The sequence below is a fragment of the Aricia agestis genome, chromosome Z, assembly GCF_905147365.1.
Source record: "Aricia agestis chromosome Z, ilAriAges1.1, whole genome shotgun sequence".
In the NCBI taxonomy this organism is placed as follows: domain Eukaryota; kingdom Metazoa; phylum Arthropoda; class Insecta; order Lepidoptera; family Lycaenidae; genus Aricia; species Aricia agestis.
The window spans coordinates 34,557,363-34,581,587 of NC_056428.1; the positions used below are offsets into that span (position 1 = coordinate 34,557,363).

The following is a 24,225-nucleotide window of genomic DNA, read 5'->3' on the forward strand; positions in this document are numbered from 1 at the left end:
AAAATATATTATTTCATTACTTTTTAAAGTTGTTTGGCGGGGGTTTTTTTAAATTTCTTAATTTAATTCAAAGTGGTTTTTGTATTGGAAACACTTCGTTTAAGATAAAATGCCGCTCAGTATAAAAAATAAATTTGCCAAATATCGAAAAAAATGCAGGACGTAACGTTGACACTCAAACAGATATTAGGTCGCTCAAAAATTATAAAGCTGCTCATTTTGTATTTTATGTAACTCAAATAAATAATTTCTATGTTGCTGTTCTGTTAATTTCTCGTCACTCGCTCTCAGTCGCTCAAATAGTAATTCTATAACCCAAATTTAGTAATTTTGACACTTAAACTGTAATTTACAGTCACTCGATTAAATACTACCCTTTAAAAATTGCGGGAAGTAGCTTTTGCGGCAGTACCGACGAATAGTAATGAATATAATAAAAAACTACTGAATCGATTTTAATAATTTCTTCAGTGAGTGACATAGCCGGGGCGGGCCGCTAGTAAAAAATATTTGTTAGTGTGATGTGCATTTTAATATACCGTCCCAATCTTTATCACAAGCGACCGCGACCGACCAAAATTAAAATAAAATGCCACTTCATGTTGTAGGTTTCAATGTGCTCTATTGCCACTACAAAGCAGCAGCGGCATGTGTCGCTATACCAATGTCGATAGAAAAGAAAACCGATATAAAGTCTTTGTCCAATGAGTTTCTAAAATACTAGAGTAGCAATGTCTTACAAAAGATTCTCAGAAATGCGTAACCACTTTTTTGTTCAAAAGACAATGTCAAGTCATATATTCGTTATGTCATTATGTATGTGAGATATGCCTGCAGGCATCTTCGAAGTGGCAACGCGTTGCTACCGTAAACTTCCAATCTAGTTACGTTAGTAACATAGAATATCATTGCCTTTGTCATAAAGTGGCATTTTATTTGAATTTTTGTCTGTCGCGGTCGCTTGCGGCTAACGTCGGAAAGTCATCTTCAATGTGTTTTAATACTGTCGTGTCTGTGAGCGAAAGCCCTAAGCAACGCAGCGTTTTGGCGTAATTTCATACAAAATTTCACAAAAAACATTACATCCCTGCCATAATTTGTATGTTTATCCCCACGAGTTACCATTGTTACTCCGTGGCGTCGACGAATTAGAGTTGTCCTCACCGTCGTCGACCGCTTCGTGCCGATGCCTGCAGAACGGACACTGGCCTTTCGTCACCATTTGAATCTCATAGTCCTCCATGTAGAATAGCTGTAAGTAAAATGAGGTATGCGGCAGCTCCAACAGTTACCTACGACTCATTGCGAGTCTAATGGACACTGACTGAGTGCCCATTCATGATGAAATGGACTCTAAATTCTAATGCATGTAATTATTTTTTGTTGTGCATTTTTATGTAATTTTCTATTTATAATATGGACTATACTTTGTCTGCAATAAAAGATTTGAATTTGAATACATACTTATGTACTTTTATTTAGTTTTTACCTGGCATGTGCTGCAATCTTAATCAACTAAACTGCCTACTAGATTGTAAACTCTGCAGCTTATGTTCAATTTTCATGACATGATCTACCTATATTCCCTGCTCGATAACTATTTTGTATGAATTGTAAGTACCGTTAAGTAATATACCATTCTACTACACAAAATATTACAGCTATCTGCTCCAGAAAACAAAAACATTTGTATGTCAAAAATTAATAAAATATACCTACTTAATAACAATATAAATAAAAATACCAATGTCACTTACACTCTGGCAATTCTCGCAGACAGTAACTGGCAGCTCTGGCAACATGTTTCTATAGAAGGTTGGCGGTAGCGGCGGTCGATTGACCATGACGACGTTGGCTGGGCTCATCTGCAGCAGCGCGTTACGGCTGCATATCACTACGCCAGAGTCGTCGTCCTGAGGAATGACATTACTTTAAAATCTCCTGGTATAAATATTTGTGTGAATTAAAAAGAACTTCGGGTAGAAAATCTACTTTTACTAAAATACTTTTCCTGATAAAGCTCTGGCAAAAACACTGTAGTGTATAAGAATGATTAGCAAACCGTTTATTCCTATATAATCTATGGGTATTTAAAATTTTATAGACAGTGTTTGTCAATATGTTTTTATGTTTTTCAAGTATGATGAAGAATATTTAGGACCTGTTCCACCACTTCCTGATAAAAGCCGGATAGGCTATCCACAATTTAACTTGACAGATAAAGTATGGAGAATCTGTCAAAAAAGTTGTGGATAGCCTATTCGGCACTTTATCAGGAAATGGTGAAAAGGCCCTTATAAATTTGGGACAATGTAAAGCTGAAGAACCTACGTAAAGGTGATCGCACATTCATCAGCACGCACGCGATAAACGCGCTACATTTTATAATTCGTTGTATGAAATGATGTGAAACCTTGCACATTTGTCCGCACCGTACGCGACGCATTTCTGTATGTGGTTCATTCGACGCGTATGGTTACGGTTCTGACAAATGTGCGATCAGCTTAAGAAGTCGGTATTTTGTATATCTGTCGCAGCCGACTGGTTTAAATAGCCGTTCAATCAAACAGCTAGCCCTTTGATTGAACAACGCCATTCAATCACACGTCTAGCTAAATTGAATATTTTAGTCTCTCAAAACCTACGAATAACAATAGTTTTTATTGTTCGGAGCGTTCAACACTACAGCTGATTCAAAAGCCGCCGTCTAATTGAAGTAGTTCAGCGCGCACCGCTGCGGCGCTAGGTGCGTTTTATTTAAAATATGGCGTCAACTAGCAGGTGTTTGTTGGTATTTGTGGTTGTTTTTCGGAAAGAAAGTAGTTAATAAAAGTTACAAGTGTTATTAAAGAGACAAAAATAGTAGAGGCACATACGAGTGAATCAAAATTTCAACAAATATTCGAGGAGAAATTACGGGATTATGAAATGGATAGACGCAGCCCACCGGAAAGGGGGGTTCGGGGGGCACAGCCCCCCGTCAAAACAAAAACAAACACAATCCAGAAAGGCCAAAAGTTGGTTAGGTTAGGTTAGAACTTAGACCACAACACAGAAAGAGCCGAGCGAGCGCAGTGAGCGTGCTGCGGCAGCAGCCGCCGACCGTTATCAAACAAAAGGGGGGATCCGGGGCGCAGCCCCTGCCAAAACAAAAACAAACACAATCCAGAAAGTCCAAAAGTAGGTTAGGTTAGAACTGTGACTGTGCTGCGGCAGCAGCCGGCGACCGCCACAAAACACGCCTCAGATTTTTTTTATTTTTACTTATTGCATTAAACTTTTGGTCACCCCTTAAGCTTAATCCAAGAATAATCTTTCAAAAAAATACAAAGTTTTCCTATTCTCCCAAATTACATATTAAGCTAATGGTCGCCCTAGTTAATTTGCCACTAAACCAGTTGGCTAAGCGTCGTCTAGCTGTAGTGTTGAACGTTGTAGTCAACAAGTCGGCTAAACGACGTATAGCCATGTGATTGAATGGCGTTGTTCAGTCAAAGGGCTAGCTGTTTGATTGAACAGCTATTTAAACCAGTCGGCTGCGACATATCTATGTCTTTACTGTGACCAATCTACTTAGGGAAAAATAACTAGCCTAACTTTAACCGACACTGATGGACTTTGGGGGCAAAACGACAGATTTCTCTGTTAATCTGTCACTTTTTTTGTCACGATCAAAACGCTCAAAATAGGAGGCATTTTGAGAATTGTGATCGTTTTTAACATCCAATGGAACGCGGGGTAATAAGCCGTAAGTGTGCTGTACCTCTTCCACTCTATCCAGGAACGGATCAGCTGTGTCCACGTCGGGGTCTATCCTCAGTATATCAGCTCCCGCACTGGGCACATCCACTTCCGGTATCGGCATACGATTGATCAGCTCCACTGCCTCTTCGTAAGGTATACCCTCCGCTGGCTCGAATTGCACCAACGGAAGGACCTCTAAATAAATATATATTTCTTAAAATCAAAGATATTGAATCGTCCTTTTAGGAATCGTCTACTCATCACCTGAGGCTTGAATAAGAGGGGCTATGCCCAATATAGGTTTCATTTTGCTCTACGCCACTACAAAACTATGTCGGTAGAGAATAAAAGCAGCATATTATATAGACTAGTTCAGGGGTTCCCAAACTGTACGTCGCGGTGCCCTAGTGCGCCGTAGAGATTAAACAGGGCGCCGTGAGTCAATCCTCCATTTTTTATTCGAAACCACAAATATTATGTAAATTTTAAAAGTTTATTTGCACGTAGAGAACTAAATATTTATTCCTATTTACCCGCATAACCTTGCCTAGATTTAATTCAACTGTATCTATTTCAAATAGGATAGGGTGCCGTGATAAATTATTAGGCTTGTTACTGCGCCGTGGGCTGAAAAAGTTTGGGAACTTGTGGCCTAGTTCATAAAGTGGCACTTTATTTGAATTTATTGATCGTAGTCGAGTGCGGCGAGGATCGAAAAGCCAATATTAGGAGTTGTATTTCTATTACCGTATGTGGCGAGGGAGTGCGCCAACATGTGTCGACACCTGGCGCACTGGGTACTCAGCGGTGGCGTGTGGCGGCGACATCGCCAGCAGAGCGGCGTCACGTCGTCGTCGCCCGCGGTTCCGCCGCAACCACTCTTCAGTATTAGGAGTTCTACGCTCTCCTTTAAAAGTTTGAGATTTATAATAGCCAGGTAGATTATAACAGGATTGGTCAGCGAATATGAAGATAATCGGTGCGTGTGTATGTATAATATCTATACTAACTAGCTAACCCGCGCGGCTTTTCCCGCATGATCATCATATAACTTTTTAATAATCAATATATTGTTGAAGAGAATAATTTTGAAAAAAAAGTGGCCACTTTTGGCGTTTACCATAAATTCTATTTACGCACCTGAAATTTTTGAGGTATTTGAAGTCCTAGAATCTTGTCTAGCATCTGTCGGGCTAACATATTCGCGTTGAACGCTTTCGCTTGTTTTGCCATGCACAAGTATAAACAACTGAACTATATGATTAAGGTCATCATGAATGTTTTAATCGAAACAAAAAAGTCGTCAGTTTCACAGGAGCCAAACATAATATTAGATATCGACAAAAATGGTTAATGAAATTATTAGAAAGATACTACAAAATATATCGACATTTACAATATAGTCTTAGTACTTACATAGTAGTTGTATTAAGAGCGGGCTGCCAAATTTTGCTATGTTTTCTAATAAGTATTACGATCCCGGAAGACGATTGATATAAATGAAATTGAAATTTATTTAATCATTGTATATTTATCTAATATTTGCCAAACGTAAAACACGATTCGTTTATTTTGCCTTGATAGTAATATTTTTCGAAATTATGATTTTTTCTGGGCTCTTTAACAAAATATATCTGTTGCACTTATTGAGTTACTATCATCAAATAACTTGCACTTCTACAATCACACACTTTATAAAATAATGCCTAAAGGAAATATTAGTATCGTATTTAATTTTTAAGTAAGTAATCATCAAAAACAGTTTTGGGACTTACGACCTTTACTTTCGTGCTATAATGCGGGAAACATTGTTACACGATATTGTTCACTATTAGCTGCAGCGCAAAGTTTGTACTTGAGAAATCGTGCCCGCGAGGATTGTTCCTAGCGGGCACGATTCATGGAATCATTATATCACGATCTGGAGGATAGCGGGTAGTGTAGGCGGGGCTTTGATATTTTTGGCAGCAGGCTCTTAAAAAATGGACAAAATATTTTAACAATATTATTTACTTCAAAACTTTAAAAAGGATACAACATAGACACTCCAGGGGGCGGTTCCTCAATAGACGCTAGCACGTACCGAGTTGCGTTCAACAATGCGTCCGGCTGTGCGAGCGAGAAGGGCTCGTGTACGCACTTGTGAATTGTGTCGTACGCGTGATAGATACGTGCTAGACGATCGTTGGTGCAGAATTGAGATAAGTTTGTGGTTTGTTCCCTGTAATAAAGGAACAATTGTAATAGATTAATTATGTATTTTACGACCTTTTGCAGTCGCGGTCCACATCAGTGATTTTATTTGTCACGTGACACGCGTTGGCTTGACATTGTTGCTATTGATTGCTAAAATCAATTTGACGCAATTTTCAAAAGATTGTATCTTAAGAACATATGAATTTAATAATATTAACATTATACAAAATACTAATTGGACCTATAAATAGCAAACAGCAACAAATTCAACGCCATTTCTTTAAAGTTTAAGTAGTAAAAACATCTGGCTCTGCCTATGGTTTTAAATACACTTTCAGATAAATACAGTTTAGGAGTGAGAAGTAACATAAAGTAATATGCTTACTTATTGCTTGTGCTCGCAGCCGACTCTAAATACTGCATGGCTAATAGATAGTGAAGATATCCGGCATCAGCAAATCTCTCTTCAGCTATAGCGTTATTGACCAACACGTAGAACACCCGCATTGCGGTCGACGTCTCGCCAGCCATGTGATACGCTATAAATATTATTTAAATAGTTAATAATTTTGTTTTTACTTCAAATTAAATTTATTACCATGATAGATATATTACCTATGGAAACTAGCCCCCCTATATATATAGATCACTTGGATCTTTAACCAGTGTTAAAGATCCAAGTGATCTAGAATATATATAAAACTCAAAGGTCTGACTGACATGGTGATCTATCAACGCACAGCCCAAACGACTGGACCGATCGGGCTGAAATTTGGCATGCAGGTAGATATTATGACGTAGGCATCCGCTAAGAAAGGATTTTGATCAATTCCACCTCCAAGGGATTAAAATAGGGGATGAAAGTTTGTATATAATAATACTTCTTAACGCGAGCGAAGCCGCGGGCAAAAGCTCTTATTTAGATAAGTATACAAGTGATATTTGATGCCTCGAGCTTTGGTACGAACTGGTTAATAATAATCGCTCAACAAAACTTACACTAGCTGTTTCTTTTAAATCAATGTACTTAAATTTATTCTGGTCAGGTACATAACACAATCGGTCTTATTACAAAAGATTTAAACACCCGTTGAACCTGTTGAACCCGAGAAAAATTCTGTACAAAATGGTCTCAAAACGACTGTTCAACAGATGTTTAATCTTTTGTGGTAAAACCGAATGATTTTAAGTAGAAATAGAGAACATACTAAGCACCATGACACTTAGCGATGCTTTGTTTTTTTGACATCCAACTTGACTATCGGAACTGGCGAATACATTTTGACTAGGGGCTCCGAGGGCACTTTTCCAATTTCCTGTCATGCGAGTTGTCAATCGCGCATGGATCGGGTCCACATGCGGGTGAAAACACGGCACGTGTGTTGCCCGCATGACATCCTGAAAAACATCTACGAAATGCTGTGATGCGGGCAACTTTCATGCAGAAGGAAAAGGGCCCCGATAACCGCCAAAAATCTCACCTTTTTGAGCTTCGACGAACTTATTCTCCTTGGCCATTTGGTGCGCGTACGGCAGGTACACGTCGCGCTTGCACTCGGGGTGGTCGCGCGCCAGGGTGAACGCCTGAGGCCACTCCCCCGACGCCACCGCTAGCTGCGCCACTTTACTGTAACATTGTCAGGACATGTGTTAGCTAAGTTGCGACGTTGCGGGCTTACTCCCGAAACTGATATGATTTCGATTTACGAGTTTTATTTTTATTTTATTTTGTTTATCAGATATCGATTTTGATTAAATTCGTGTTGAATTAAATCAGATTGTGGACTCCTACTAGTTACAAATTGAGCCACAGTACGATAGTGCGCTAGTGTAGACTTCGGGAGTACCAAATCCTACTGAGATCGAGTTGATTCGATTTTCAATAGTGTAAAAATGTTTTTGACGTGAGGAATTGGTATTATTTAAGCTTAGGTCAAACCTACGCGACCAAGCGACTGCGAAACGGGAGCGTCAAGTTGCGTCAAGTTGTCAAATGTGTGTTTTGTAACTAGACCATAAAGTTAATATACCTAGCGGACTAGAGAAACAAAGGCCTGAGCAAGAGAGATGTCACTATCAGTAACACTGCGTGGTAAAAAGAGACGTGTAATACATGACAGCAGCACACTTTTTTTGACGTCCAGTCGGCACGTGCCGCGCAGTGACAATATAATCTCAAAATTTCTTATTAGTATTAATTAATAACTGTACATTTTACTGCGCCAAAAACTATCTTGTCGTGTCCCCGGGGCCCAGAGCATCTTCATTATCACATTAAAACAGATTCAGCAGTTTAAGCATTATAAGACAAACACCCATTCGCGATATTAATATGTATGAACATTATAACATACCTATAATCCCCTAGCCTCTTATAAACGTCGGCAGCAGTAGGTAGCTCCCCGGCCATCTCCAAAGCCTCAGCGAGTTGTCGTAACGAGTCGCTCGAACCCTTGTCCATTTTCCTCGCCAATTCAATGAGCCTGAAAAAATTACAACAATTTGTGTTTGTTTTTGACTAATGACTGCACTTCGCTTTTGCAAAAGTTGTTTTCAGTAAGTCTATAAATTAAAATAATCGGTCAAGTGCGAGTCGGACTCACGCACGATCGTTTCCGTACCGTTATAGAGCAAAAAAAGTCCAAAAAAAACGTCCCGTTTTTACCCTTTGGGTACGGAACCCTAAAAATTATAAACATATAAACAAACACTAAAATAATATTATCTCGTCTGCATAGTCACCTTATAATTATACAAGGTGTATCAAAACTAAGTGATAATACTTTAGGGTGTGTAAGTGTTCCTTATATAGAGTTCACTGTGAAAGTAGCAGCGCTGAAATTGCAATTTTTTCATCATCCTAGCCGCCTTATACTCACTTGCCTCGTGTGCCGGCCAGCAGCCTAGGCTTATACTTACATATCTCGTCTGCCGCTCTCAGCCAGTAGCCTAGCCGCTTTGCCTATATCCCCCGCAGCGAGGTACATCTCCGCGGCCGCCTTGGGCTCGTTAACGCGCCGCGCCCATTCCGCGCGACGCCGCGCCAGCGCCGCTAAACCCTCCCCTTCGCCTACAAACTCCTATAATATAAAGTGAAAATCTCTATTTAAAACAGGCCCGACGGACGTTGTCCAGTCTGAACAATGAAGTAAGAAGTAAGATTTAAATCTGATAAAATAAATACATAAAACCCAATTTCAAAGCTAAAGTCCAAACGGCGGCGAATCGAGGCACAAAGCGAAGTGAAAATGTAAAAATGAGGTAAAAATGAAGTTTTGACATTTTGTATAAATAAACTGTCTGTATGTAGTTCTGTACCACATTATTACAATTAGACTGCAGTTACTGTGCATGGTATTTTGCTGCATATTATGTTTCACAAATCTTACCTGCGCTTTAGTGAACATCCGCAGGTCGACATACATTTGCAGCGCTCGGTCATCGTGCGCGGCGCTGACGTACGCGCGCGCTGCATCCGCGTACCGCCCCCTGTACGCGTGTATATCGCCCAGTATGACGGCGCGCTTCTCGCCCGCAGAGTGACGCTCCTAAAAATTATTGCATAAGTAAAAGGAAGTGTATTCCATAGCCCCTTCGATAGATATTTAAAAGATTTAGCCCCATTATACATAACGGCGTAATCTGGTAGTAGCGGTCATTGACACCATGTCAAAAATATTTCATCGTTAGAATGTATGCACTATGCAGTAAATCGCTTTGATCTCATAAACAGTTGGATATTATTATTCTAAGAGTTACCAAGAGATTTTCCCTTGAATCTGTAATAGTATGTATCCTCATAAAAGAAAGAACAAGGGGCATTTTTGTATGGAAGCCGTACCCATGCTGTAGCACGTCCACACATAATATATCTAATGAAAGGGCTTGAATTACATTTCTTTAAAATATGAATCAATTTACTAATATACAACACTTTCCGCAAGTTTGCCATATACGATTACTTTCCAGAAATGATTGCTTATCAGCAACACTATAAATGGATGCAATAATACAGGGTGTTTTTTTTTTTTACCTTCTACCATCGTTAACCCTTTACTGCATATGAACCCATTTCTGGCTCTTCAGATTAAACATTTTTTTCTGCCTTTATTATAATGAGAATGGATAATTCTATTTTCACTCCTATATCAACTACTTCTCCGTGGATCGAAACGTATTTTTTGCAGATGGCAAAATGTCATCTGCGAATGTAATTTCACATTTTAGCGACGCGGGCGCATGAAACAGACGAAGTAAAATTTTATGCGACTTTGACGACGTATAAAATTGAAAAAAAGTAAGATATTAGTGTGTTAAAAAATCTGATTATAATGTTCAAAGATTCTTTTTACTTTCTTTTTTGGGTTTTCTGCTCTATTTTCTGAATTTTCCGCGGGAGCCACTTCTGGCTTCGTATGCATTCAATGATCTTACTTGCACGCTTTTGTGGTACCAACAAGTTCAAAAGAACTATCCCTGGTGATGATTTCATTAGTGATAAGTTAGGATCTGACTCGAATAAGGATAAATTACGTTTTCTAACTTTCTCTAATTCAAATACAATAAAAACATGGTTATTGTGACGATATGTGGAGATCCAACTAGTACTACAATTCTGCATCGCACTATCAAAGGTTTCTAAACGTGTCGGATAATATATTCTTACATATACCACTTCGGCCTGACCGAAAAAACACCCTTGACCAGTCGGAAGGTCTTCATTTGCGACCTCCACAATATGACCACATAGGTAACCCTCGACAAAAATACTACTACTACATCAAAATTAATAATTATGTTTCGATCGCATATAAAATGTGAAAATTGTTACGTTTTCTTATGCGTAACCGAGAAAAGAAACTGCTTCAAAGACTTTTACAAAGCTAAATTCTGTACTTGTTATGCATACGAATAATGGCTTCTGAAATTATTTTCTAAAATAAAGTACTTACTAAAATTTTTATTTTCCTAACAATTTTCTTAATTACCCTTACTTAATAAGAAGCAATATTAACCAGCAAAAAAATTTTTTTTTTTCTTAATTCTATCATAATTCATGCAATAGAGGGTTAAGTTTTTTCTTCCATGGTTTAGAGATTTCACGTCATACTATAAATTGTTCAGCTTTACAAGTCCTTTCATTTGGTATATATGTGTCAAAGTGCTACATTAGTGGGTACGATGTGCCCCTCCTTCTTTTAAAATTTTGCAGATCGCTCCTAGACTATTAAAATCAATGACCGCTGGCGATAAATTGATTGATTGATATTTTAACACAGATAGATAGACTTTGGTCCTAGCAAATAAAGACTTTGTGTATACAGAAATTATAGTTAACAATCTTTTAACATAATAATATCAGATACAGTATCAGTATTAAAATGGAAATAGAAATAGTGTTTATAATTACTCACCTGTATGTGGTCAATTAGTGAAAGGAAGATTATGTTTTCACTCCTTTGAAACGCCTTCTTAGCCACTTCAAACGATAGTTCCTCTAAGGCGGCCATACCGAGTCGCTCCCAGTCCAAAGCGGTGACACCGAGACAAGCCACCGCATATGCATCACTGAAATTATAAAATAGTGTTGTCATCCCCATATGACAAAATTAATTTGTGAAAATTCAAAACATACAGCTAGCGTTAAGATACAGCCTAGAGACAGACAAACAGCGAAGTATTTGTAATAGCGTCCCATTTTTACCCTTTGGGTAAGGAACCCTAAAAATGGGAAAATCATCTTTGTTATTAGGGAGTGCCTCCGCTGCCGGCGCCGGCTCCCAAAAATATCAGTAATGGGAACCGGCGGTAAGTATACTGCCGGCAGCCATTTCGGAAACCGGCGCCGGCAGCGGAGGCACTCCCTTGCTATTACATTATTATGTTGACGCGGGCGAAGTCACGGGCAACAGCTAGTTTTAAAATCTCAATTAAACTTATGAATCAACTGTTTTGACAGTAAAAATCAATCAATCCATAAAACACCATGATGGTCGCATTTTGCTTAGCAATTTGACATATTTTTTTAAAGTATTCTTAAGCTATTGCATAGTTAAGGCTGCGCGGCAACCGAATCAAGAAATTCCGTAACGAAAAACATCTAACTCGTCTAACGTCGTTTGAGTTCGGCAGACTTCGGCTCGGTGTGACTCAGGGTGTGGTCCTCGACGCAGCGACCGCTGTGCCGGTCGGTGCGACGTTGCCAGACTTCGGTACGGTGTTTGTGTGCGTGCGTGTTGTTTGTGTGTATGCGAATTATAGTCGCATAAGTTGATAAAAAAATATATGCAATAGCTTTACCGCGGCACTGGGTGCCACACGTATTTCTATTTTGAAACACGCATAACACTATAGTGAGTGAGTAATGACTAATGAGTAATTGGAGGATTAGGTTTAAGCTTACTTGAACATTTTGTGTTGTATGTATTGATGCACTGCATGTGAAAGTGGGACATTGATTGTCTGCATTGCGTTGGATTGCAAACAAAACACGCGTCCACCCTGAAATAGATCGATTACTTTATATAATTATTTGTAATAAATATTAATTGTTTAGATTTTGGCTTGAGTCGTTACACTTGTGTTTACTGTGAGACCCTTCAATCCTTTGTATATCAAAATGCAGTGCCGTGGCAGTGTTTTAAATCACCGTTATTTTACTTCTAAGTTGTAAGTAAGTACTTGAAAAAATTTATTCTGAATAAAAAATTTTGAGTTTGAGTTTTGAGTTTAAGGACTGCATTTATTAGAATGGCATCATCATGTAGACGCGACGTTCAGAAAATATTTTCTATAAAATTCTGAATAAAAATATTATATTGTCTTTGGCCATTTACTATTTGTTTTCACACCAAGTTACCTGGAATCCTACAACAGATCCGGCTAGCGGCTGCGTGGCGGGCGGGAAGTGTCCGGCCTTGATGGACAACAGACCGCCGCCGGACAGACACAGCAGCTCGTCGCACCACGAATTCCACGACGCTGATGACACGTTCTCCTCCTTTAAAGAAGTATGCTGTTACAAACAATTTACCTTAGATGTACCTCATAGGCTCGCTTTGCTTTCGGCGACGCACGTCTGCGCAACGGCGTCATGAAGGTATAGTAAATTACAACATCTTTACAGGATGCAACAAATCGTCGTTTGCGCTGCGTGCGACGTTTTAAATAAGATATGTATTAAGAGGAGTCCACACCGCCCTTTTTCCCATACAAACGTTGTCCCCTGTTTCCTCCCTGGATAATGCTAGTAGAGTTATAATTTTTTTCCTGAATATCTACGGCCACTAATACAATGTCCCTATGTTTTCTTTTTTTTCATAATTTAATTATTGAAAAAGATATGAACGTTCAAAAACCCAAAAAAATTGCCAGATTTTCCGCTGTGTTCAAACGTCCAGAAAACAGATTTGGCTAGATTATACAAAAAAAGCAAAACATAGGAACACAGCTCAAGCCTTTTTTTAATCTTTAATGAAAAAAGTACTTAAATCGGTTAAGTTTTGGAGAAGGAATCAGGGGACAACGAATCGTTGATTTTCTGGATTTTCTGCAGTTGTCTCTATCGCGTTCTGCGGTATAGGCTTGAGGTAAGGGAGACAGCTATAGATATTTCACGTACTTTTTTTTCATTTCTCTAGCCCCTGGTGTATCCTCTTAACGTCGCAGCGAACCAGAATAATGTTGTAAACATATTAAAGGTGGCCATACACGGGACAATTATCGTACGATTTATCTCCTCGATGTTAAAATCGAACGACAAATTGTACGTGTGTAGCAATATCGCAAACGATTTTACGTTCAAAAGATCGATTGGACGATTTTCTTGACGATCGATCGAAACGACAAATTGTCCCGTGTATGGGCACCTTTAACGATTTGAAATTAAATTTGATGATTAAAAACAAAAGATGTAGTAAAAGACTTACTGACAAGGATAATCACAGATCACACTATCATCGGATATACACTATACAGTTTGTAAAAACCCCACAGCTGGGTATTGCTTATATAATAGAGTCACAATGTGAAAGTAGCAGCGCTGAAAGAGCAATTTTTGTGATTTATTTATGGGTAACTGCCCAAGCGTCAGGAATTTGCCCTGAATTTGTCTCTTCAAGCGCTGCCACTTTCACAGTGAGCTCAATACACATCCTAACGTATGTAATACGTATTATGACTTAGTTTTGTTACACCGTATATACTCACTGTATACAGCAGTTCGCCAGCAGGTAAGCTGTACACTCGACACACGGACGTCTCATCGACGACGGCTAGACGACTCCGCGACGCGCTGACGTCCAGACATCGCACGCTGCCCGGTATTTGGAGTATCATCTTCGATCCACCATTACTCGGCTCCACTTGCCATATCTAGAAAAAAATATAGATTACTAGATGACGCCCGCGAAAAAATTCTGTTATCGCGCGGGAACCGTACATTTTTTGGGATATAAAGTATGTCCTTTCCCGGAACTCAAAGTATCTCCATAGCAAATTATGTATGGGCAAACGCCCCCGCGTCATGAAGTTTTCCATACAATGCTGAAAAATAAAGTTACTCTTTCAGCGCTGCTACTTTCCCAGCGAGCTCTATATAGGACACCCAGACACACCCTAAAGTATTACCACTAATTAGTTACGTTACACCCTCTAGAGAAATATTTCTATACTTGTGACTTACTTGTCCATTAAACAAGCCAAGCAGCAGGACTTCCTCAAAGAACAACGTCGTAACTTTCACATAGCGAATCGGCGCTGGCACCGTCCACGACCTTGGCATTCTCATACCAATCACTGATAATGTTGTGTCCTGGAAAATTGACTTTATTGTTATTGACAACACATAACCGCTATCATCCTGACCGTCATTCCGTCAAAATACCGCATCCATCCATCCATACCGACCCATCAATGTGACTTTTTAGGGACCAAGATTTACATTGTGGTCACATATTTTTGGACCCTGCCCTCCCCCTCCCTAATGTGGCGTAAAAAATTTAAACCAACATCCCACACGTACCACAACTACACCACGTCACAACGACAAAAGCCGTCGAGAAGTGGTTACGTGTGAATGGTGTCGCTGCAGCTTTTCGTAGTTTGCTTGTGGTACAGACAAAATGCCGGCGTGCTTGCGTTGTCGCCAGTGGTTGCGATGTGGTTACGTACGAAAGTCAATGAAACGGAGTCATTACATCGACGCAACGTTGTGGTTGCAATGTGGTCGGTAGACGCAATCACACAAGTGGTCGACAACGACTGCAAAATTGGTACGTGTGAATAGTCCAGTTCATTTACAATACGAAATATACGCCCTGTACGGGTTGGCACTTAGGCCGTTATTAGTTAGCCGCCGCGGCTGCGCACCGAAAAAGTTGCAGACACGTAGCGGATACGCAACGATTCTATCGCGTGTTTACAAATCACAAACCGCTGCTATCTCGTTGCGCATCCGCGGTGCGTGGCAGGCTCGTTGCACGTCCGCAACGTATTCGCTGCCTACCCGCCCCGCGCTAAATCCGCACACCAACCGCTAGTGTGATAAGGACTTTAATAGTTTCACTCACCTGACACAACAGAAGAGAGTCGCTAGTGGCGACCAACAGGGAACATTCCGCCTTCTGCACAAGTTTCTCTTTCACTCTGTACAACATTCCATCGTCGTCTCCTTGCTCGTATACAACAACACGCTCTGGTAACTGCACCTGTGAGCACAGACAGTAGACAGTAGACTCATATTAATTAAAGTAATTAAAACTTTTATTAACGTAAGGTATCTTTTGGCTAATATGTAGCAAAAGAGTACACTGACAAGACATAATAATTATGTTTTATTGTAAACTAGCTGTCCCGGTTAAACTTCGTGTCACTTTAAAACCTTCCCTGGACTGTACGAATATTTTAAGACTAAAATTAGCACAATCCATTCAGCCGTTTTCGAGTTTTAGTGTTACTAACACAATTGAAAATCCATTTATATATATATATATATATTTGTAATTTTATTGTTTTTATTTATACACAGACTCATCAAACTTTCCCTAGACTGTAGACTAGACTCTAGAGCAAAGTACGCTCTGGGACAGGAACCCAAATGAAAATTCAATATAATGTGTCCAAGTAAGCAATATTTCGTATGTAATTAAATGTTTGAAAGTTTGAAAAATAAAGAGATTCACATGCAGTCAAGTAGCTATGACTGCTTGACAACCGTAGTCGGAATAAGAATATACATTATACAGATTACTCTCTTATAGTAACAATCAAATATGTAAGTTTATCAGCAATTATTATAGTAACACATATAGAAAACATTACTTACAGCTAAGCGGTGTTTGTATATAGCGATTTTCTGCACTCGGTCGTGGCATTTGATCCGCACTTTGTTCCCTGTGGTTAGGTGTTGTATTATGACGTCAGTCATGTTCTCCCTGTACGCATATCTTTCACGGTACAACCCGTGCACCGTATTGAATACCAGCTGGTAACACCACAGAGTACCATCTTGGCAAGCCACGGCCTGAATTTTAAGACAAAAAATTATATTATAAATAATTATAGTTTAAAAACACACGTTTTAACGAATTCTTTTTTATCAAAGCCCAAGCTAATAACGTTTTTGTTAAAAACAATTTTCTAAAGTACATAATCGTTTTCCACGTTTTTAGTTTTTTACAAAAAGTGGCCTCATTGGAGACGTGATGTTTCTTTTCGCCGGGCTAGTCCCTGAAACGTTGACAGGTTAAAACATAGATATTATGAAAATAATTTCTTCAAATTTACACAGATATAAAACAATTTATATTTTATTTTATAGAAGCTAATAATTTCACCATAATTTCACAAAAATCGTAAGAGGCGCAAAACAGGGCAACTCCCTCTCTCCGAAACTATTTTCAGCTGTACTGGAAACCATCTTTCGCGAATTAGACTGGAAGAAGTATGGCCTGAACGTGAACGGAGAAAGGCTAAACCATTTAAGATTTGCTGACGATATAATTATCTTTGAATAAAACCCAAACAACCTTGAAACAATGATAAAAGCTCTTGATAAAGAAAGCAAAAAGCAGGCCTTAGTATGAATAAGGCTAAAACCAAAATACTAACAAACTCCAAAGAAATCACTATAAAAGTTGACGATCAACCTCTCGAATATGTAAAAGAATACATCTACCTTGGACAATTAATCTCCCATGAAAACTAGACCACAAAGGAAATCAACCATAGAATTGCAACTGGATGGAAAAAGTACTGGTCGCTGAAAGAGACATTTAAATCTGACATGAGTTTAACTGTAAATTACCAAACTTCCAAACAACACAGAGAAAAGCTGGAGCAATGCCAGAGATTTATGGAGAGATCAGAGAAGCATGCTAGGTATTAAGAGACCAGACAGGATCAGAAACACTACAATAAGAGAAAAAACCAAAGTAACAGACATACTTACTCAAATAGACCAAAGATATATAGTGGAGATGGGCCGGACACAATTAGGAGACAAACAAATTAAATGAAGCACAGCCATCACTCACTGGTACCTAAGAGATGGTAAGCGGAGTAGAGGTCGCCTACAAACCAGATGGGGTGATGATCTAGCACTAACAGCTGGGCACCATTGGAGAAGAGTAGCACTAGACAGAACTGAGTGGAACAGGCTGGAGCAGGCCTTTGCCGAGAGGCACAATTCGAGACATTTTGTAGCTTGAAGTCAGAAGGAAAAGGATATTATTATTATTATTATAATTTCACCAACCCCATTGAAGTGACTAATCATACATGAATTTTAATCTATGCGTGTATCTTAAAAAATCGGCCAAGTGCGAAATGGACTCTAAGGGTTCTGTACCATCCGGAGGAAAAATAGGTAAAAATGTGTTTTCTGTATGGGAGCCCCCGTTAATTATGTATTTTATTTAAAATTTTATTATTTAATATTAAAGTACATATATAATTGAGGATTCTGTGAAAATTTCAAGTGCCTACATGTTGCCATTATTGGTATCGAGCAAAAAAGGCTAAAAAAATCATATTTCTTGTTCGGTTCGGGAACCCCCCATTAAATACTTAATATATTTTGTTTTTAGTATTTGTTAAAGCGGCAACCGGTATACATAATCTGTAAAGATACTACCTATAGCAGTTCTTGAGATACAGCCTGGAGACAGACAGACAAACAGACATCAAAGTCTTTGTTATAATAGGGTTCCGTTTTCACCCTTTGGGTACGGAACACTAAAAAAGGCATGATTTTTGACTAATACTTTTGAATCTTAACAACCGCTTCTTTAAATAATACTTGTTGAAATAAAAATACTATATAATATAATTTTAACAATAATTTAATTTTTGTATGAGCAAAAAAAATATTTATTGAGGGTTGCTACTTTCACAGTAAGGGACACATACACATATTAAAGTATTTTTATTTTATTTGAAATTTATTTTATTTTATTGTATTATCATGTCTTTGTTTTGTCACATCTATATAATATAATACATAATTATAGATTCTATGATGTTTACATTTTATTCATTAGGTTGCTTACCAAGGAGTTTGAAGCATGCGAGGGTGCTATTGACCAAACCCAATCTTGTGGTGTGGTGGATATAGCAATACCCTCAGATGTCAGTATTGCCCACCCGCCAACACCACCCACCAAGACCAACGAACCCAATAGGGATATAGATAATGCTGAAATACCTGAAAAAAAAATCATTATTCCGTTGATCTATTTCTGTGATTCAGTAAATAGTGTCCACGTCACGACGTCGTCAACGTGGAACGGTGCGGTAACGTGGCACGGTACGATGACGTGACGTGAAAATTTACGTCAACGTAAAAAATGTTGCTACACCGTGACGTGCATTTTCAATGCACGTCACGGTGTAGCAACATTTTACGTATTTTTTGCCTTAAATCTTCTCTCCATCCTCTTATACGAAAAGCAGTTTTACAAAGCATGGTGACTTACAATGTTGCTACATCGTGACGAGCATTGTTACGTTGACATAAATTTTCACGTCACGACAACGTACCGTGCCACGTTATCGCACCGTTCCACGTTGACGACGTCGTAACGTGGACATCTGGACAGGCCCTTATTTGTATTTTGTTAACCCCCGACCAACAAAAAGAGGGGTGTTATAAGTTTGACGTCTGTCTGTCTGTGGCATCGTAGCATCCAAACGGTTGGACCAATTTTGATTTAATTTTTTTTTTTGTTTGAAAGCTAACATGATCGAGAGTGTTCTTAGCTTAGTTAGTATAGTTCATCATCATCAGCCTGCTCATTGCTTCAAAATCACGGTTTATCTGGTCCGTCATAGGCCGCGATTAGCAACTTGCAATCGTTTGATGGGTTTTATATTTTGCTATGGTTCGTGACACTTATGAATATATACACATAAATGCTGCAGCATTTCCTGGTAATCAATAGCATACCCAACTCCTCACCAACATAGAGCAGAGGTTTCGTGTTTGGGCTCATTTTAATTGCGACAACCAGTAAGACGTAGATAAACAGTATATATATTTGCATGCTGCTGCTGCAGCATCACCTTGATTCTATAGGAGCCGAGCTCCGTATGAACCCAAAGTGGAGGTTTCATATTTATGCTCATATTGATGGCCTCACCCAAGAGGACATTAGATGGTACTCATTGGGATATGATAATGTTGATAGGAAATATTTTGCACAAGTTTAAAAAACATAAACTTAAATAAAATTAAGAAATTTAAAAAAACCTCCGCAAAACAACTTTAAAAAGTAATCAATAATATTTACTGACTTTAAATTTAAATAATTCCTAATAAAGTAATATTTTAGTCCATAATTATTGTTGTCAAGGTGTGTCGGGGGACCGCTAATTTAGATGTTTGATTTCACATAACATAATAGTTTAAGGGCAGTGACCCGAATCGAGAGAATTAGCGACTATTATTGCCAAAGTCGCTGTTGTTGTAGTTTACTTGGCGGTCCCTCGACACAGCGTGACAACAATTATGGACTAAAATATTACTTTACACTTAGGAATTTTTTAAACTTAAAGTCAGTAAATATTATTTCATTACTTTTTAAAGTTGTTTGGTAGGAGTTTTTTAAATTTCTTAATTTAATTTTTTACAAAAAAAAAACTAAGAAAATATTAAGTACTTAAGGGTTGTGTGAAATATCACCAACACATGTCTTAACATCCAAAAATATATTTATTTTCTGACATCTACATTATCTAATGAAGCAGCTTACCTATATTTCTTTCTTTAAGCACTTGTTGACCTTGCATGTTGTAAAATGAAAGTGTATCATTCCAGTCTGTCACTAAAAGAGTTGTCTTTGAAAATACAACTGCCCATATAGCTGCTTCTCGACTTATTCGTTGTGTCTCCTCACCTAACTGAAAAGTCAAAAAATGTATCAAATATCAATATAAATGTTTTAATAAGTTTACTTTAGTTAAAGTTTCGTAAATTCACAAAACATTTTACCTTATCTCTGATTGTAACAGTGCCGCTAGCTAAGCCGATGGCTAAATTCTGTCCACTTGGAGACCAGGCACAGCATGTGATCCGGCCTGACACTTTAATCTTCTGAACTGCCTTCACATCAGCTGACCAGAAAGCAAAGTCGGAGAGGGCACATGAGGCTAGGTGATATGTTACAGGGTTGTATGTCAGACATTGTATAGCCTCACTATGTCTATAAGAGATTAAAAAGAACACTATTGTTTGTTCAAGTTTGAAAATAATTTTTCATTGTTAATCATCAAAATATAAAATTGCATTGCTATAACGATAAAAAGAAAGCCATAGTATTATGTTTAAGAAATTACAAATCAAATCATGGGATTCCGAAAATTAATTCAAATATGCAGAAAACTCATAAAAAATTTATTTAAAGTTTAAGCATAAAATAATTCGCTAATTACGCATTAAAACTTAGTTTTCATGCAAAATATTTCAACATGCAAACATAAATTACATGCAGAATATTTCAACAAAACTTGTCTGTGTAATGTGACATTAAAGACATGCCCAATCCATATACTAGTAAGTAATTATTATTAAGGTGCTCCCTCACCGGGAGCAATCGTGCTGTCCAGCTTATCACTGAGTATTTTCAGGACGATGTTGGGGCTGCCACGCGTTCGGAACATGTAATGTAATGCTCAAAGTTGAATCTATAATTTAGTTGAATCTATAAGCATTACACATGAATTCTCCCGGTCAGGCCCTCTACAGTACAGCACCTCTACAGTATATTTAATTTAAAGAAGGCATACTAACAAGAATATTGTAAATTATTAAATTATACAACATAACATGCTTTTGCTTGACTACAGAAAACATTTAAAAGAGCATATTAATATGACTTAGACCCAATTTCACCAACAAATGTTAACCATCAAATTAATATCACTTTACCTCTTTCATTTATTTTCGTATGAATGAAAGAGAAGCCATGACATTTTAACAAGCTGTTAACACTAACAGAAGTTGGTGAAATTGGGCCTTAGAATTGTATTTAATACATTATTTCGCCATAGCCTGACTATATCATGTAATAAATGGTAATAATTGAGATATTAATGATTTTCATAACATACTAGGTAACCATAGGACATACAATTTACATATGCATTTAATTAATTTACTTTTTGTTACAATACATACGAATATTTAAGGATTCCTTCCATTTTTGATGTCCAAATGATGACATTTTTGTCTGTGCTGCCGCTAGCAAACTTCTTGCCATCGTCACAATATGCCACAGCATTAACCGGGCCTTTGTGAGCTTGAAGAAGCTGTACCAAGGAACCATCTTTAGGGTCATACACCATAACCTTTTCTCCTGCCCCTACAACAAGCTGTGTGCCGTCTGGACTGAAGCATATTGTTTGTACACTGTAAAAAAGTATAAAATTGTGAAACTTCTCACCCTAACTTATAGGTAGTTCTTGTTGGAAATTCATTTTTGAACAACTAGCACACAATTTCAATACACTTTTCCAAATTCATAAATTTGACAAAGTGTATACCTACTGTGAGACTACTTATGTATTTCTAATATTGATAAGATAATGTTTGTATAAAAAACGTACCTGGATAACTCAACTTTTTCGGCTTCGTGGATTTTATTCACCCATTTCGGTATAGTTCTCATCTTTCAGATAGTTTATTTTAGTGTAAGTATCTTACAAAGAAATAGGCATGGCATGCGAGTCACTATCTAAGTTCAATTATATTTTATTACACAAAATATGTTCTCTAGCAACGAACTGAATAAAAGTGTAAACAAAACAAAATATTATAACTTTTTCTGACAAGCAGTAAAGCGTTGCCACTTGCCGGTCTTCAAACCGTCGAAGTTGTGAGTTATAAAAGGCAATAATATATTTTACATGTACGTAACCAAAAACTTTCAGCACAGTTTTATCTGGTTTCCTTTTTATTACTCTAACACAGATTACTAGTTTATGTTTGTACTCTAATTTCTTATAAATTCAAAATGAACCTTCTTCTTCTTCTTAATGGCTGACTCGGTGACAGTGTTGCCAGACGGCCAACTCGGTTTCTCCACAAGTGTTCCCGAAATCCCCCCAAAATTCGGGATTTCAAGAAAAATCCCCCCACAAATTATAAAAGAAAATTTTTGTTCATTATAAATGGGAATTTCACAAATGGATACGATGAATGTACACTATTTCTGCAATAGCGTCCAATCTTTACAGAATCAGCATCTTCGCGAGCTCCTTGATCATTTTTTTTTATGGTTCCGTAAGTCGTAACCAAAGGATGAAAACGGGACCATAGTACTTAGATTTCGCCGTCTGTTCCCAGACTTTTTCTGATGAAAATGGGAATAGGTTTACAGCAAAAGAAAAAACGACCGTCCATTCAATAGATATAATTTTAATAGAATGACATAACAAATGACAGTTGTGAATATCATAGGAAATAAAAAGTTAAGAAACCTTGATTTGAGGTTTACATAATATACTTGGATATTTGTACTCTAGTACGTATATTCCAACAGTCCCCCTCAAATATTCAAGTAGTAACACAATCAGAACTATTTTATAATAATTAATTCAATGTTTAATTTCTTACTGAAATAACTTAGCTCAAGTTTACACTGAACTTAGCTTACTGAATTTAACTAAAACAAAAATATATCACTTTAACTATTATAGATTAACTTCAATCATAAAAATAATTAATTTCACAATTTAAATTAAATTTAATTTACTCCTTATTTCAAGAAACTTTGGAGTATGTACCATCTTCGTGAAGATATCAGCCAGTTGATTTCCTGTGGAAACATATTCTAACTTTATTACTTTGTTAGTAATTTGTTCACGAGTAAAGTGGTACTTTATGTCGATATGCTTCGACCACCGACCTTTTATGATTGGTTGGATTATTGGCTATACTGATGCAGGTGTTATTATCCTCAAATATAATTATTGGCAATTTTACTGGAATCAAAATACTATTTAATAAGGATTTTATCCAAATTGCTTCTCTAACTGCTTCAAATAATGCCATATATTCGGCTTCTGTTGAGGAAGCGGCGACAGTGTTTTGCTTACGCGTATTCCACGATATTGTACAATTATCGAAAATTTTAAAAACATGTCCAGTTGTACTCTTTCTATCAATTAAGTCGCCTCCCCAGTCAGAATCTGCATAACCAACAACCAATTGTTTAAAATTACATTTTACATAGGTCAACTTTAAATTAACAGTGCCTTTTATGTATCTCAATGAATGTTTTAAGCATAGCCATAACTCCTCATTATTTTTACTTTGATATCGACTTAGAATACTTATTGCAGCACAAATGTCTGGCCGGGTGCATAGCATCACATACATAAGACACCCTATGACATTCTTACAAGGTGCATCATAATGTACGTCTGAGCTTAAAGCTTCATAATCTAATTTTGATGGAAATGGTGATTTTGAAAGATTACAATCACTGATGGAATACTTATTCAAAACACTTTTAAGGTACAAAGATTGATCTAAAGTTAATTTACATTCAGTTCGTTCTATTTTAATGCCTAAGAACAGTTTTACTTCATTTAAATCTGTCATACTAAATTCTTGCATTAAACGTTTTTTATATAAATCCATAATTTGTTTATTTTTGGTACATAATAAAACATCATCTACATAAAGCACAGTGTATACATTTTCATTCATACTATTTTTATTTAAAATATATAAACAAGGATCTACCTGTGAATGTTCAAAACCTATAGCTTTAAGAGTATGATCGA

General features: G+C 37.5%; 1 protein-coding gene across 1 annotated transcript; it reads right to left on the reverse strand.

The window, feature by feature from the left end:
• Window positions 1–921: 921 nt before the first annotated feature.
• LOC121739318 (intraflagellar transport protein 122 homolog) lies at window positions 922–22,211 on the reverse strand. The gene is made up of 23 exons (XM_042131709.1): window positions 22,042–22,211; window positions 21,614–21,844; window positions 20,429–20,639; window positions 20,190–20,337; window positions 18,489–18,643; window positions 16,265–16,462; window positions 15,510–15,647; window positions 14,624–14,752; window positions 14,149–14,313; window positions 12,800–12,940; window positions 12,344–12,441; window positions 11,355–11,508; window positions 9,330–9,488; window positions 8,860–9,020; window positions 8,295–8,423; window positions 7,422–7,567; window positions 6,326–6,479; window positions 5,780–5,965; window positions 4,885–4,993; window positions 4,492–4,651; window positions 3,764–3,939; window positions 1,758–1,913; window positions 922–1,252 (listed from the first exon to the last, which is right to left on the reverse strand). The coding sequence occupies exons 1-23, from the start codon at window positions 22,101–22,103 to the stop codon at window positions 1,106–1,108; spliced, it is 3,513 nt and encodes a 1,170-aa protein (XP_041987643.1). The 5' UTR covers window positions 22,104–22,211; the 3' UTR covers window positions 922–1,105.
• Window positions 22,212–24,225: the final 2,014 nt, after the last annotated feature.